At 37.4% G+C, this 15,768-nt stretch overlaps 1 protein-coding gene across 22 annotated transcripts in view; it reads right to left on the minus strand.

Moving 5' to 3' along the window:
• Positions 1-458: 458 nt before the first annotated feature.
• Positions 459-15,768, minus strand: part of LOC111526523 — a 110,918-nt gene continuing 95,608 nt past the window's right edge. For 13 of the 22 annotated variants that reach the window (XR_002726391.1, XR_002726396.1, XR_002726400.1 and 10 more), the window contains one exon: positions 459-1,429. Coding sequence is in view for 10 of the 22 variants with exons in the window: in XM_023192268.1 (XP_023048036.1) it covers positions 1,255-1,429 (175 nt within the window). In the remaining 12 variants the exon portion in view is untranslated. Of the gene's footprint in view, positions 1,430-7,245; positions 7,394-15,768 lie in introns of those variants that run through there. The other 9 variants (XR_002726392.1, XR_002726401.1, XM_023192272.1 and 6 more) reach the window with 1 other exon arrangement.

The raw sequence follows: 15,768 nt of genomic DNA on the forward strand, positions 1-15,768 counted from the left end.
CTCTCACAGACTCTCTTTCCATTTCAATGTATTTCAAGCAAAAAAGTGCTACTAAAATTCTTTTCCCCTTTAGAGCAGCAGTAATACCAACTACGCCGCTACATATCATTTTTAAACAAGGCTCCATGACTTTCAAAATCCACGTCAACATATCAGGAATATTTCCTCTAATAACTTTATGTTTTAAGACACACTAAGCTAGCTATATTCTTAGCTATCTACTTCAAGATTACCTCTCTACAAGGAATAATACAAGGCCAAATTTTTGTCCTGTATAACACTGTTTTATAAGGTTTGTAGTTACTTATATTTTTAGTGAGCAAACAGAATAGTACTTTATTGCAGGATTTGAATACCTCAAGAAACAACAGTAAGGAACTTATTATTTATATTATACCTCATATCTTAATGAATGCATTTTATGTGTGGGGTTATTAATAACCATATAATGGAAAGGAAAAATGTAATTTATTTTGATCTGAAAAAATACATATACATTTTCCTACTGAGCAAAAAGTTCAAAACCACATGATTTTTAAGAGATTTGCATATAAGCATAACCAATATCAAAATCTAACTTCAAAAGTACTGAATATTTGCCATGCACATTAATATCCCACTGAGTTTTAGGCAACAAAATATGTTGGACTTTTGCTTCTTCAGAGGCTGGCTGCACACTTCGGGGTTTGTATGTAAAAATAATTATGTGTATGCTCAACCAATTCCTTTAGTCACCTTTCTACAGCCCTTAAAACTAAAAAGTGGATGCTCTATATGAAAACATCCTACCTTACCTGATCTAGGTGTTATTTGCTGACTTGTTTCTAAGGCTACACATGCTTGAGATTGTTGCTTATATGGTATCTTAAATGATAGCAGAAATATTTCATCCCAAATCTGTGTTCTACCAGCCTGATACAAGATACAAAATTTTAGCCATTTTTGTTTTATTGGGTCTTTTTTTAAAACATTATGGGCACATTTGACAAACTGAAGGAAAAGAAAGAAATACCAAATACTCAAAATTCATTTGTAGGAGGATCTTCAAGCCACCTGAATGGAACATTCCTCTTTAATCTTCCACTCACAGAAACTACATTACAACTTGCTGCTACCTTCCATTTCTGAGTTTTTCTGTAATATATTACTCTATATTTTCTCTTATTTTGATATTGAATTGCAGAAAAAAAATTTTTCACAAGGTGTATGAGAGGGATTCAGGCTACTTTGAACACATCCAGGGAGACAACAAGGTTATTTTGCCTGGAAATCTTTTGAACTTCTCCCTAGGATCCCATGCAGCATGGTACAAGTTGAGTTTCCTGGGGACTTGGCTTTATCCAGGTACTTTTGATCATCTGCACATGATACATTGTGCTGCTTCAGGCTGGAATTAGCCAAGCACATGAAAGTCACCATTCCTTGAAACCTGGATGAAAATAAAACAAAAACTGGTAGTCAAGCTATTGCCACAATTTAGATTCATAGCATTTAATTCAATACGCATTTACTGAAACTTTATGAGACACTGAACCTGACCTCAAGGAGTTTCACACATCAAGATAAGGAAGAATCTCAAAGAAACCTAGATGCCACGTCTTTTTTTGTCTTTAGGGGAGAGAAGCTGGGATATGTATTCTTGATTTTGTGTTTTGAGAGCTAGAAGCAAGATCTTCATAGCTTTGAAAATAAATATAGGAGACTAGAAATAATATTGATAATTTTTTGAAGTCAGTGTAATAATTTAAGGACTAAAATATTCTTAATAAATTTGAATTATTATTATTTATCATTACTATTACTTTCTACTTTACAACTAAAACCAGTTTTTACCCCACCTGTGGGAATTTCAGAGCTCAAAGAACAAACATGTATTGGGCAATTAATTCATGTCAGGCATTACAGTAGGAATTAGACACACATCTTTTTGCTTAGCACAGCGCTCAGATTGATCTTGGCCTTGCAAAATATTGACAGAAAAACTAGAATATGTTTTAATTTCTTTAGGTCTCCACGAAGTAACTTCTAGCTTAGTATGAAGGAAATTCCCAGAACATGAACCACATCCATCTTGAAACCAAAAAGCAAATGCTGATGAATTCTGAATTTCCAGCTACCTGGGACTCACTTATTGAACTCCATTATCAGGGTTAAATGAAACCATGTTGAAGCCTGAGGTAAAAAGAAAACAATTAGAAGTGTGACTCTACATATACCTAACAAAATATCCTCCTATGTTTTGAACCTAGTGGGAAAGTTAACAAAAGTTCTACAATTAAAACAGTTTACACACCATTGTCAGCCTTCATAGATCCTCCTGGCAGAGGCCAAGAGGGTTGCACTGGCTGAGAATTGTGAGCTGATTGGAAACAACTGTTTCTGTTGCACAATAATGCAGGACTGTCAGGCAAACAAACAACAAGATGTCTTTATTTACACTTTTGTTAGTTTTTTAATCATGAATTTTTGCATTAATTTTGATTTTTTAAAATATTATATTAAAATATTTTCATTTCTGAGTTTTTTGGTGCCTTCTTAAATTTTTCTCTGAGGTAGTGATGCTAATCACAGCTCAGCCTTATTCATTATTATAATTTATCTAACGTCGACTTCAGTTTCAAAACTTCTTTCTCATCCAGCCTGTTCATTGAACCAAGACTGGTTCTTGAGGCAGAGTCGGGTGATTAAAAAGTCAGACAATGAATGGAAAAGAAGCTTAAAAGATGAACACTGTCATGCCTGTAATCCCAACACTTTGGGAGGCTGAGGCGGATGAATCACCTGAGGTCAGGAGTTCAAGACCAGCCCGGCCAACATGGTGAAACCTGCATCTCTACTAAAAATACAAAAATTAGCCCGGTGTGGTGGTGGGCATTTGTGATCCCAACTACTTGGGAGGCTGAGGCGGGAGAATCGCTTGAACTCAGGAGGCAGAGGTTGCAGTGAGCCGAGATCATGCCACTGCACTCTAGCCTGGGTGACAAGAACAAAACTCTGTATCAAAAAAAAAAAAAAAAAAAAAAGAGAGAGATGAACACTGATAATGCAAAAAGTTTTTTTTAAAAAACCTACAATGTACTAAATACTTAAGAGTTAACTGCATTTTCTTTACAATTATTTATTGGTGGCATTTTGAATTGTTTAATCTTATTTTAAGAGGTTGCTGTTAGTGATGCTGTAACTCTTTCATATTTTCAGAGACTTTTATAACCATTATTTTGTTTAAAGCCTAGTTGAGTATACTGAATCCCTACTGTAGATTTAAAGGAAATAAATTTTTAATCGAGTCATTAAAAATGACAACAGTAATAGATTTTTTTAATAAATGTTTTTCATTCTACCTTCAGAGTTCACTGAGTGATACAGAGACCCTGGTTAACCTCACTTCTAGATTGTGCCAAGTGGAACTTGTCACATCTTAAGTGACTAACTGAACACATTTTACTCAACTAAGTGGCCTGGATCAATTATGCAGAGATATAGTAAAGTTTGCCTTTCAGTGAATGTTTCCTTTTTTAAAAAAAGTTAAATGTTTATTATATATACATACTAGTCTCAAAGACAGAAAACCACCTTTTTTCAGCATATTTGGTCTAAATCTCAGAGTGAAGGAACTACCCATAATAAACTAACTGGCTGAATGAATTTCTCTCAGCCCTTTAGAGGGCGGAGCAAACATTTGGGGTTGCAAAAAGTATGACCTGGGTACATCTGCACATGGATAAGTGAGCTCAGAAAGCTCATGTCATGTATTTATGTGCTACGGCTGATTAAAAAAAAAATCTTAGGATTATAATTTGGGTCTGATTTGTTAGAACTACTAAAGGGTTCTAATACTGTTTTTTTAATCAACAGCTTGTATTCTCGAGTTTCTAAATTTCCTTTTGTACGCCAAGTACCATTGCATTTATATAGCACATCTTGCTATTATTTATTAAGAGGCAAATTACTGTTTTATTTTGTTCCAGTCATATGTCTTGTACACAGTTAACTCTGTCCTTCATTGCAGTAATGAATTTTTAATTTAATCCTTTACATTTATTAATAGCTTTCCCCCATTTTTTCCCCTTTCTCTTTCCAAGGAGAGTAGACCCCCTCTTTACCTTAACTCATAGTGAAACACTTTTAATTCTGGGCATCCAAAAAAAAAGAAAACATTTCAGGAATGTCTCTATAACTTTTCGTTTCCTGATAAACTAACTCATCACTAGCTTTAGAGTCAGATCTTGTTTGAACCCAGCTCCAACACTGACAAGCCAAGTGACCCTATCCTAGACAAATAACATTACCTCCCTGACCTCCTTTCTCATCAGCTTTATGTGAATGGTAGTGCCTATCTCAAAGCCAAATTGTAGGGATTACAGCAACAATTTATCTAATGTGCCTAGTACTTCTTACCAGCAATTTCAAATGGTTCAACTTAATTGTAAGGGTTCAGCAGATTCTGGCTTCTGTGTTTTCCCTGGAAAGAGTCTGGCTGGGCAGGGACTTCCAGGGCTTTTGGCTTATCTGAGATGAAATGCAGCTTAACTCATGCAAAGTTCAAAAAAAATAAGGTGAGCACCTAAGTATAAGATGTTTACCTTGATGGCCAACTAAGATGGTTGGTTCTTTTTGCCTTTACTACAGGCTTTCATTAGTTTTGACAGATATTCAACCAAAAGCTGGCTCTGCCCTATCTTTTACAGAACTTTTTAGAAGAAAAGAAAATTATTTTCTTTTAATTTCTTTAGTCGTTTTCCAGTTCTCCATGGGTCGTATTGCTAAAGTACACAGAAACTTTTTTTCCTTTTTCCGTTTAGGAAAGCCCAAGATGGAATCTTAATTTCTTAAACACTAAGTGTTTTGTTAAATTCCTATCATAAGTTTTCATGACCCATGATAAGAAAAGACATTTCAGAAAAGACTGCAGAGACCACAGGATGCTACTGCTTACAGATGACACTGTTTCTGAAAGGCAAATAAATAAAGTTAAATTGCTAACTTCAACATAGCCTTGGTTTGTATCTCAAACAACAAAGATATCTGAAACAGTTTTATTTTTTATTCCAACTTCTAGAGGCTTTTTTTGCTTTCTTTGACAGACTTGAACTTCCTTTTCTTTTACTCATTTCCAGTAGGACAAATCCTCATTCTATTACTACAACCTTTTATTTCCTTGCCTTAGGGCAAAGCTCCGTTTGATATTAATGGAAGCTCTAAGCCTGGCCCAGAAATGTGGGGACAAGACGCAAAGTCTTGAAATAATGAATGAGGCCATGAAAGTTAATATTCATAAACTCAAAGGTACTTTCCTGATGTTCAAATAAAGAAATAAAAATATATCAACATTTCAGCAAAACATTTGTTATTCCTGCAAGCTTTATTATTAATTTGTTTAGAAAGACGGTTGGCAGAGATGCAAGGAAAAAGACTGTAGAACCTTGTACTAGGATTACAGATCCATTCCTGTTTTTCTCTCAAGGACTTACCCTAATAATTCTCACATGTTTTCTTTTCACACAGTTTTCAGTCATTCCTCATCAGGTTTCACCACTGTGTATATCATATTTTCATCAACCCAAAACATTATTGTGACACTCTGAAAACACTTTTTGAATAAAAAAGAAACTGGCATAGCTTACTAATGAAACTAGTAAGTTACATCAACTCTCATAAATATATTTAATCACAAGTAATCTGTTGGTTAAATCCTTGTTGTTCTTATAACTCAGGAGTGATAGTTAATTTTTTAATTATCGAAGTTTTGTGCTCACATTGATTATATTTAATTTAAACCTTAAATCAAATAGATTTGGAGAAATTATTATGATTCCTTTTCAATATCTCAAATAAAAATTATTCTGGCCATGTGCTGTGACTCATGCCTGTAATCCTAGCACTTTGGGAGGCCAAGGCGGGTGGATCATTTGAGGTCAGGAGTTTGAGACCAGCCTGGTTAACATGGTGAAAACCTGTATCTACCAAAACTACAAGAAAAGAAATTAGCCAGGCATGTTGGTGGGCACCCCTAATCCCAGCTACTTAGGAGGCTCAGGCAAGAGAATCACTGGAGCCTGGAGCAGGAGGTGGCAGTGAGCTAAGATTGTGCCACTGCACCACAGCCTGGTCAACAGAGCAAGACTCCATCTCAAAAAAAAAAAAAAGTTTTTCTGTGGTCTTTGGAGGCAATTTCTAACTACCTAAAATGTTAATAGGAATAGCTACCTCTGGATTGGCATGGAGTACTTTTTTTTTCCTTTCCTTCTTTATACTGTATTTCATTTTTTCCTCTGTAATTTTCAAACTTTCTACAAAACTGGTAATAAGTTAAAAAGATTTTAATTAAATAAGGTATAAATTAACTTTGCGTGTGTGTGTGATGGAATCTTGCTCTGTCGCCTAGGCTGGAGTGCAGTGGCCCAGTCTCGGCTCACTGCAACCTCTACCTCAGGGTTCAAGCAATTCTCCTGCCTCAGCTTCCTGAGAAGCTGGGATTACAGGTGCCCACCACTACACCCAGCTAATTTTTATATTTTTTTAGAGATGGAGTTTCACCATGTTGGCCAGGCCTGTCTTTAGGTATATAAAAAAGTGACTTCAGGTGATTCGTCTACTTTGGCCTCCCAAAGTGCTGAGATTATGGGCGTAAGCTACCTTGCCGGGTCTAACCCAAGTTTCTTTTAGGACAAAGTTTCTCACGGTTCTGTGGAAGAAGTATGTTTTGAACAAGATTCTGAATGGAGGTAATGCTGTGACTTGGCAGAGATGAGAGGAGAGAAGCAATGCTCAGAGAACAATGATACAGAAGGGTTATTTCACAGGAAGCATCATTTTTGTGGCCAACTTTGAAGCACATTAGAAAGAGTTCAGAACTTATGGAGGATTGTATTCACTGTAATTTTCACAGCAAGGATACTGCAAGGTCACACTTGTGTGTTATAATTATGTCCTATAGCAATGTTTGCATAAACTAGATTCTGCTAATGTATTTTCTTTGATTGCTAGTTACTGCTCTGTCTAGTTCACCGGATTTTGAACATTTTTGTTGAAAACTCACATATGAAATATATTTTATATAAGGCAACCCAGTATACATAAGCATGAACGCAAACACATTCACATCATATTCCTAGACCTATACCAATACCTATATCCATATCAATACCCATATTTTTACGTATATAAAAATGTTGTTTATAAAAATGTTGTGCTGCAATATTTACCTTTGCAACATGAATACACTCCTATTCTATTCTACTCTATCCTTCTCTATTCTATTCTATCTTCCTCTATTCAGTTATTTCCATTCCACTGTACTCCACTTTAAAGGCAATAGTGACTGTGACCTATTAAGGCCTAACACTTGAAAAATGCTGGTTTAGCAAACGCTTGCGTGACAAAGTCCTTCTGCCTGAAAACAAAAGCATGGCAAATATTATAATATTTTGTTATTATAATATATTGTTGTAACAGTCCCAGCTTAATACAAAAAAAAAAAAAAAAAAGCCCAGGCCCGTGGAAGTATAAAAGAGAAAATAATATTCTATAATTTGAATCACCAAGGCTTGTCTTGCGACCTTTTGGTGAGGGCAAGAGAGAACTGAAAATGACTCGTGTTATGTACCTAAAGGATCTGAAGCCAGTGACTTTGTGGGGAGTACTGGAAACATTAGAAAAGGGTAATGGTTTGAGGGTATTATTTCAGACATAAATTTTTGTCCATTTATGTAGTTCAAAATGATCAAACTCTCAATATGTCTTTTTCCCTGTCTTAAAAAAATAACTTATTTTCTATTAATTCATAACCATTACACAGTGAGTTATTTTTATTTATGTCTGTCTTTATTTGCCACAGTACAGAATATGATGTTCTACAAGAACATGGATGACAGACATGTTAAAAAACAGTTTACTGAAACATTCTTCTTATTTTTTAGACAGAGTCTCGCTCTGTCGCCAGGCTGCAGTGCTGTGGTGTGATCTCGGCTCACTGCAACATCCAACTCCCTGGTTCAAGCAATTCTCCTGCCTTAGCCTCCTGAGTAGCTGGAATTACAGGCATGTGCCACCAAACCCAGCTAATTTTTGTATTTTTAGTAGAGACAAAGTTTCACCATATTGGCCAGGATGGTCTCAATCTCCTGACCTCATGATCCACCTGCCTTGGCCTCCCAAAGTGCTGGGATTACAGGCGTGAACCACCGCACCTGGCTTGAAACATTCTTCTTAAGAAGTTGCATGTGTGCAATTCTCTCCTTCTCTTTATTTGCCAGCATTTAGTACAATTGAGAGGCCTCTTCTATTTGCAAGAGAGCAGAGTTTGGCCTAAGACAGAACTTAGTTTAAATTCTAGCTCTTGACACTTAACAGCCTTGGAATCTTGGAAAAGAGTGTAGTGTCTCAATTAGTCAGAATGTTTTCAGTAGCAAGTAACAGAATCTCAGATCAACCACTATTTCTTTTTAAGTGGAGTACAATGGTATGGAAATAACTGAATAGAGAAAGATAGAATAGAATAGAGAAGGATAGAGTAGAACAGAACAGGAGTGTATTCTAGGTTGCAAGGGTAAATATTGGGCAAAAAGAGAAATCTAAATCTAACATGACTGTGACATTATCTTGCAAATAATGATTCCAGGCATCTATGACTCTTTCAGAACTCTCTTTCTCTGTTAGCTTTATTCTCAATCTCACTATAAGTCTCTTTGTGTTAGCAAAAAAAAAAAAAAAAAAGGTCTCTAACAGCTCCAAACTTGTATTCTACAGTTCAAGAATTCCAAGGGAAAGAGGACTACATTCCTAATTGTTTCAGAAAAATGCTCTGGGGCTAATGCTGACTGGTTATAATTCATCTGAATTGAGTCATATGCCCATCTCTGAACCAACTGCTATAACAAAGAAGATGCATTGCCTTCATTTGCTAAGCATGGGTCGCGAACCCACCTCTACAACCTGGAGAGGATCCATCCATCTGAACTACATGGGTGGAGAGTCAGGGTTCTCCAAAGGAAACTTAGAAAACACAAGAATAAGAGGCAAAAAATAATAGATAGCCACTTCATCTCATAAAGCTTTAGTTTCTTTATATCTAAAATACAGATGAATTTTAGATAAAGTTGTTCTGAAGATTAGAAATAGGGAGAATATAAAAAACCTGGCAAAAGAGTAGTTACTCAATGAGACAGCAAATGAAAATAATAAAGCAAACAGAGTAAAATGGTAACAACAGGGGAATCTAGGTTAAAGGATGTATTAGTTTTCCTTTTGCTATTTTTATTTTTTAAAGTTTGAAATTGTTTCCATATAAAATATATTTTTCCATATAAAAAAGAGCATCTCTGACTTCTGGTTTCCTGTTCTGCATGTAAAGACTTTGGAAACAGTGGCTGTGTCCTAACAGCAAGTAAAAAAAAAAAAAAAAAAAAAATTGAACAAACTGAAAAAGCAACAACTCTTCTTGAATCTCAAAGAAAGAAGAGGACATGAGGCAAACCACTGCCCTCAAAAGTGGAGAGACAGGTGGACACAGGGAGTGCCAGAGAAAGTGTGCAAGCTGAGATGTCAGGAAGCAGCGTCAGGGAAGGAAAACATAAACCACAGTGGACAAATTGAGGGAGGCTCATATGGACACTTCTGAGACAGAAAAACTCCAGGAGCACCCAGTCATAGGGAGGCTCCCACAATACTGTGAGATTTATGTTCAGCAGATCAAGCAAGTTACCACAGTAAATGCTGGGGGAAAAATCTCACACTTCTGGCAGGGGAGTGGGAAAAGGAACCATTTTGAAATATATTAGAGCATTTTGTTCTTAACGAGAGCCTCAGGAGAAACTAATTAACAAATGTCTCACCTTCTGGGGCATTATCAGAGCCTAACTAACCTGGAGAAGGGAAATATCCAAATCCACTCAGCTCTAGCCTTTCACATAGGAGAAGGGAAATAGCTAACTCTGCATCCTCTAGCTTTCCATGTTGAGGAAAGGAAAACACTCAACTCCAGCCTCCTCTATCCGTACTGTTCCACTTAAGTGAGGGGACTGGAAGGCACTGTGAAGTGACAGCCCAGAGACACAGCCTCAATAAAAGATGTGAGACTGAATCATAGGACTACAGAACACTTCTTCTCCCCTCACGCCTTATCACCACATGATTAAGGCCTACTTACCAAATTACTTTTTACCCAGTAACTCATGTCTTCCTCTAAACAAAAAATTACAAGTTATACTGTAAGGCAGAAAAACAGTTTGAAGAAGCTGAATAAGCATCTGAACCAACCACATATGGTGGGAATGTTGGAATTAAGCCAAGAATTTTTTTTAACTATAATTAATATGATAATGGCTTTAATGGAAAAAGTAGACAGCGTGCAAAAAGGGATAGATTATATAAGCAGAGAGATGGAAATTCTAGGAGTGAATCAATCAGAAATACTAGATATCAAAAATGCATCCACAGAAATAAAGTATGCCTTTAATGGGTTCATCAGTAAACTGGACAAGGCTGAGGAAAGACTCTCTTAGCCTGAGGATATGACCATAGAAACTTCCAAAATTGAAAAGCAAAGTGAAAAAAGAAAAAAAGTGGTACAGAATATCTAATCTCTGTGGGACAACTACAAAACATGTAATCTATTCAAACTGAGGAATACCAGGAGAAGAAAGAGAGAAGCAGAACAAATATTTGAAACAATAATGACTAAAACTTTCCAAAGATTAATGTCAGACACCAAGTTATAAAATTAGGAAGCTCAGAGAACATTAAACAGGATAAATGCCCAAAAAACAACAGCTAGGCCTACTATATTCCAATTATAGAAAATGGAAGATAAAAACTTCTGAAAGAAGCCAGGGGAGAGGGAAGGGGCAATAGGGAGGGGTCAGGAAATCTTACCTATAAAGCAGGGATCCTCAGCCCTGGGCCAGAGACCTGTATTGATTTGCGGCCTGGACTGCACAGCAGCAGGTGAGCAGCAGCAATGCAACATTACCACCTGAACTCCGCCTCCCGTCAGATCAGCTGCAGCATTAGATTCTTACAGGAGCACGAATGCTATTGTGAACTGCCCATGCAAGGGATCTAGGTTGCATGCTCCTTATGAGAATCTAATTAATTCCTGATGATCTGAGGTGGAACAGTTTCATCCCAAAACCAATCCCACCCCCTGATCCCATCTGTGGAAAAATTGTCTTCCATCAAACTGGTCCCTGATGTCAAAAAGGTTGGGGACTACTGCTTAGAAGAGCAAATTAGATTTGACTTCTCAGAAACTATGCAAGCAAGAATAAAGTGGAATCAAATCTATACAGTATTGAGAGAAAAAAAAAAAAACAACCACTAATCTGGAATCTTGTACCCTGTGAAATTATTCTTCAAAAGAGAAGAAGAAATAAAGATTTTCTTAGACAAATAAAAATTGAGAAAATTTGTTGCCAGTAGGCCTGCCTTGCAATAAATGTTAAAAGAAGATAGTCAGAAAGAAGGAAAGTGACCTAGGTCAGAAACTCGCATCTACGTGAAGAAAATAAGACCAACAAAGACAAGATAAGTCAAAGTAAGAAAAAAACTTCTCTGACTGTTGATTGATCTAACAGATAATAATTTATTTAAAATAACAATAGTAACAATATTTTGATTATATATGCTTATGTATGATTATATATGAGTGAAACAAATGACAGCAATGATACAAAGAATGTGCTGAAGAAATTCAAATTATTTTTTAAGTTATTCACACTATCTCTGAAATGCTATGGCATAATTTAAAAGTGAATTTGGATAAGGTGTAAATGTTTATTGCAAACATTAGGAAAACCTTTTTTAAAAATCAAAAAGAAAAACAACAAATAAACTAAGAAGGGAAAGAAAATGGATCTGTAAAATAATCAATTAAAACCACAAAAAGCAGAAGTAATGGGAGATAAAAATAGAAATAAAGAACAGAGGGGCCAGGCATGCTTGTAATACAGGTGCTTCTGGAGGCCAAGGCAAGAGCATTACTTGAGGTCAGAAGTTTGAGACCAGCCTGTGCAATATAGTGAGACACTATCTCTACAAACAAAAATAAATAAAATAAAAAACTTAAATTAACTCAGCATGGTGGCACATGCCTGTAGTCCTAGCCACTCAGGAGGCTGAGGCAGGAGGATCTCTTGAGCCCAGGAATTTGAGGCCACAGAGAGCTGTGATCATACTACTGCACTTCACACTTGGTGACAGAGTGAGACATCTGAAGAAGAAAAGAAAGAAAAGAAGATCTTGGGGAGGGCCCAGTAAGATGGCCTAATAGGAACAGCTCCAGTCTGTAGCTCCCAGTGAGATCCATGCAGAAGGCAGTGATTTCTGCATTTCTAACTGAGGTACCTGGTTCACCTCACTGGGACTGGTTGCACAGTGGGTGCAGCCCACAGAAGGAGAGTCGAAGTAGGGCGGGGCATCACCTCACCTGGGAAGTGCAAGCGGTCAGGGGATTTCCCTTTCCTAGCCAAGGGAAGCCATGAGAGGCTGTACCAGGAGGAACAGTACACTGCTGCACAGATACTGCACTTTTCCCACAGTCTTCACAACTGGTAGACCAGGAGATTCCCTCCAGTGCCTGGCTCAGCAGGTCCCATGTCCATGGAGCCCTGCAAAGTAAGATCCATTGGCTTGAAATCCTTGCTGCTAGCGCAGCAGTCTGAGATCAACCTGGGACACTCGAGCTTAGTAGGGGGAAGGGCATCTGCCATTACTGAGGCTTCAGTAGGCAGTTTTATGCTCACAGTATAAACAAAGCCACTGGGAAGTTTGAACTGGGTGGAGCCCACTACAGCTAAGCAAGACTGACTGCCTCTCTAGATTCCACCTCTGTAGGCAGAGCATCTCTGAACAAAAGGCAGCAGCCCCAGTCAGGGACTTATAGATAAAACCCACATCTCCCTAGGACAGAGTATCTTGGAGGAGGGGTAGCTGTGGGCAAAGCTTCAGCAGACTTAAATGTCCCTGATTGATAGCTCTGAAGAGAGCAGTGGTCCTCCAGCATAGTGTTCAAGCTCTGATAATGGACAGACTGCCTCCTTAAGTGGGTCCCTGACCCCCAAGTAGCCCAACTGGGAGACAACTCCCAGTAGAGGCTGACAGACGATTCATAGAGGAGATCTCTGGCTGGCATCCGGTAGGTGCCCTTCTGGGATGAAGCTTCCAGAGGAAGGATCAGACAGCAATAGTTGCTGTTTTGCAGCCTCCACTGGTGATACCCACACAAAGTCTGGAGTGGACCTCCAGCAAACTCCAACAGACCTGCAGCTGAGGGTCCTGACTGTTAGAAGGAAAATTAACAAACAGAAAGGAATAGCATAAACATCAACAAAAATGACATCCACATCAAAACCCCAACAGTAGGTCACCAACGTCAAAGATCAAAGGTAGATAAAACCACAAAGATGAGGAGAAACCAGTGCAGAAATGCTGAAAATTCCAAAAACCAGAACGCCTCCTCCCCTCCAAAGGATCACAACTCCTCACTAGCAAGGGAACAAAACTGAATGGAGAATGAGTTTGATGAATTGACAGAAGTAAGCTTCAGAGGTGGGTAGTAACAAACTCCTTCAAGCTGAAAGAGCATGTTCTAAACCAATGCAAGGAAGCTAAGAACCTAGAAAAAAGGTTAGATGAAATGCTAACTAGAATAACCAGTGTAGAGAAGAACATAAATGACCTGATGGAGCTGAGAAACACAGCATGAGAACTTCATGAAGCATATACAGGTTTCAATATCTGAATCTTTCAAGCAGAAGAAAGGATATCAGTGATTGAAGATCAACTTAATGAAATAAAGCAAAGACACAAGATTGGAGAAAAAAAAAAAAGAGTGAAAAGAAATGAACAAAGCCTCCAAGAAATATGGGACTATGTGAAATGACCAAATTAATGTTAGGTTGGTATACCTGAAAGTGACAGGGAGAATGGAACCAAGCCAGAAAGCACTTTTCTGGATACTATCCAGGAGAACCTCCCCAACCTAGCAAGGGAGTTCAACATTCACATTCAGGAAATACAGAGAACACCACCTAGATATTCCTTGAAAAGGGCAACCCCAAGACACATAATTATCAGATTCACCAAGGTTGAAATGAAGGAAAAAATGTTAAGGGCAGCCAGAGAGAAAGGTCGGGCTACCCACAAAGTGACTAGCAGCGGATTTCTCAGCAGAAACTCCACAAGCCAGAAGAGAGTGGGGGCCAATATTCAACATTGTTAAAGAAAAGAATTTTCAACCCAGAATTTCACATCCAGCCAAACTAAGCTTCATAAGTGAAGGAGAAATAAAATCCTTTACAGACAAGCAAATGCTGAGAGATTTTGTCACCACCAGGCCTGCCTTATAAGAGCTCTTGAAGGAAGCACTAAACATGGAAAGGAACAACCAGTACCAGGCACTGCAAAAACATGTCAGATTGTAAAGACCATAGACACTATGAAGAAACTGCATTAACTAATGGGCAAAATAACCAGATAGCATCATAATGACATGATCAAAATCACACATAACAATATTAACCTCAAATGTAACTGGGCTAAATGCCCCAATTAAAAGACACGGACTGGCAAACAGGATAAAGAGTCAAGATCCATCAATGGGCTGTTTTCAGAAGACCCATCTCACATGTAAAGACACACATAGGCTCAAAATAAAGGGATGGAGGAAGATTACCAGGTAAACGGAAACCAAAAAAAAAAAAAAAAAAAAAAAAGCAGGAGTTGCAATCCTAATCTCTGATAAAACAGACTTTAAACCAACAAAGGTCAAAAGAGACAAAGAAGGCCATTACATAATAGTAAAAGGATCAATGCAACAAGAAAAGCTAACTATCCTAAATATATATGCACCCAATACAGGAGCACCCAGATTCATAAAGCAAGTTTTTAGAGACCTACAAAGAGACTTAGACTCCCACAGGATAATAGTGGGAGACTTTAACATCCTACTGTCAGTATTAGATAGATCAAAGAGACAGAAAATTAACAACGATATCCAGGACTCAATTCAGCTCTGGATCAAGTGGACCTAATAGACATCTACAGAACTTTCTACCCCAAATCAACAGAATATACATTCTTCTCAGCATCACATTGCACTTATTCTAAAATTGACCACATAATTGGAGTAAAACACTCCTCAGCAAATATAAAAGAACAGAAATCACAACAAACTGTCTCTCAGACCACAGTGCAATAAAATTAGAATTCAGGATTAAGAAACGCTAAAAACCACAGAACTACAAGGAAACTGAACAACTTGTTCCTGAATGACTACTGAGTAAATAACGAAATAAAGACAGAAATAACGATGTTCTTTGAAACCAATGAGAACAAAGACAAAACGTATCAGAATGTCTGGGACACATTTAAAGTAGTGTGTAGAGGGAAATTTATAGCACTAAATGCCCACAAGAGAAAGCGGGAAAGATCTAAAATCGACACCTAACATCACAATGAAAAGAACTGAAGAAGCAAGAGCAAACAAATTCAAAATCTAGCAGAAGACAAGAAATAACCAAAATCAGAGCCAAAATGAAGGAGCTAAAGGCACAAAATCCCTTCAAAAAAATCAATAAATCCAGGAGCTGTTTTTTTGAAAAGATCAACAAAATAGATAGACTAACAAAGAAGAAAAGACAGAAGAATCAAATAGATGCATTAAAAAATGATAAAGGGCGTATCAAAGCCAATCCCAGAGAAATACAAACTACCATCGGAGAATACTATAAACTCCTCTATGGAAATAAACTAGAAAATCTAGAAGAAATG

The sequence above is a fragment of the Piliocolobus tephrosceles genome, chromosome 2 (genome assembly GCF_002776525.5).
Source record: "Piliocolobus tephrosceles isolate RC106 chromosome 2, ASM277652v3, whole genome shotgun sequence".
In the NCBI taxonomy this organism is placed as follows: domain Eukaryota; kingdom Metazoa; phylum Chordata; class Mammalia; order Primates; family Cercopithecidae; genus Piliocolobus; species Piliocolobus tephrosceles.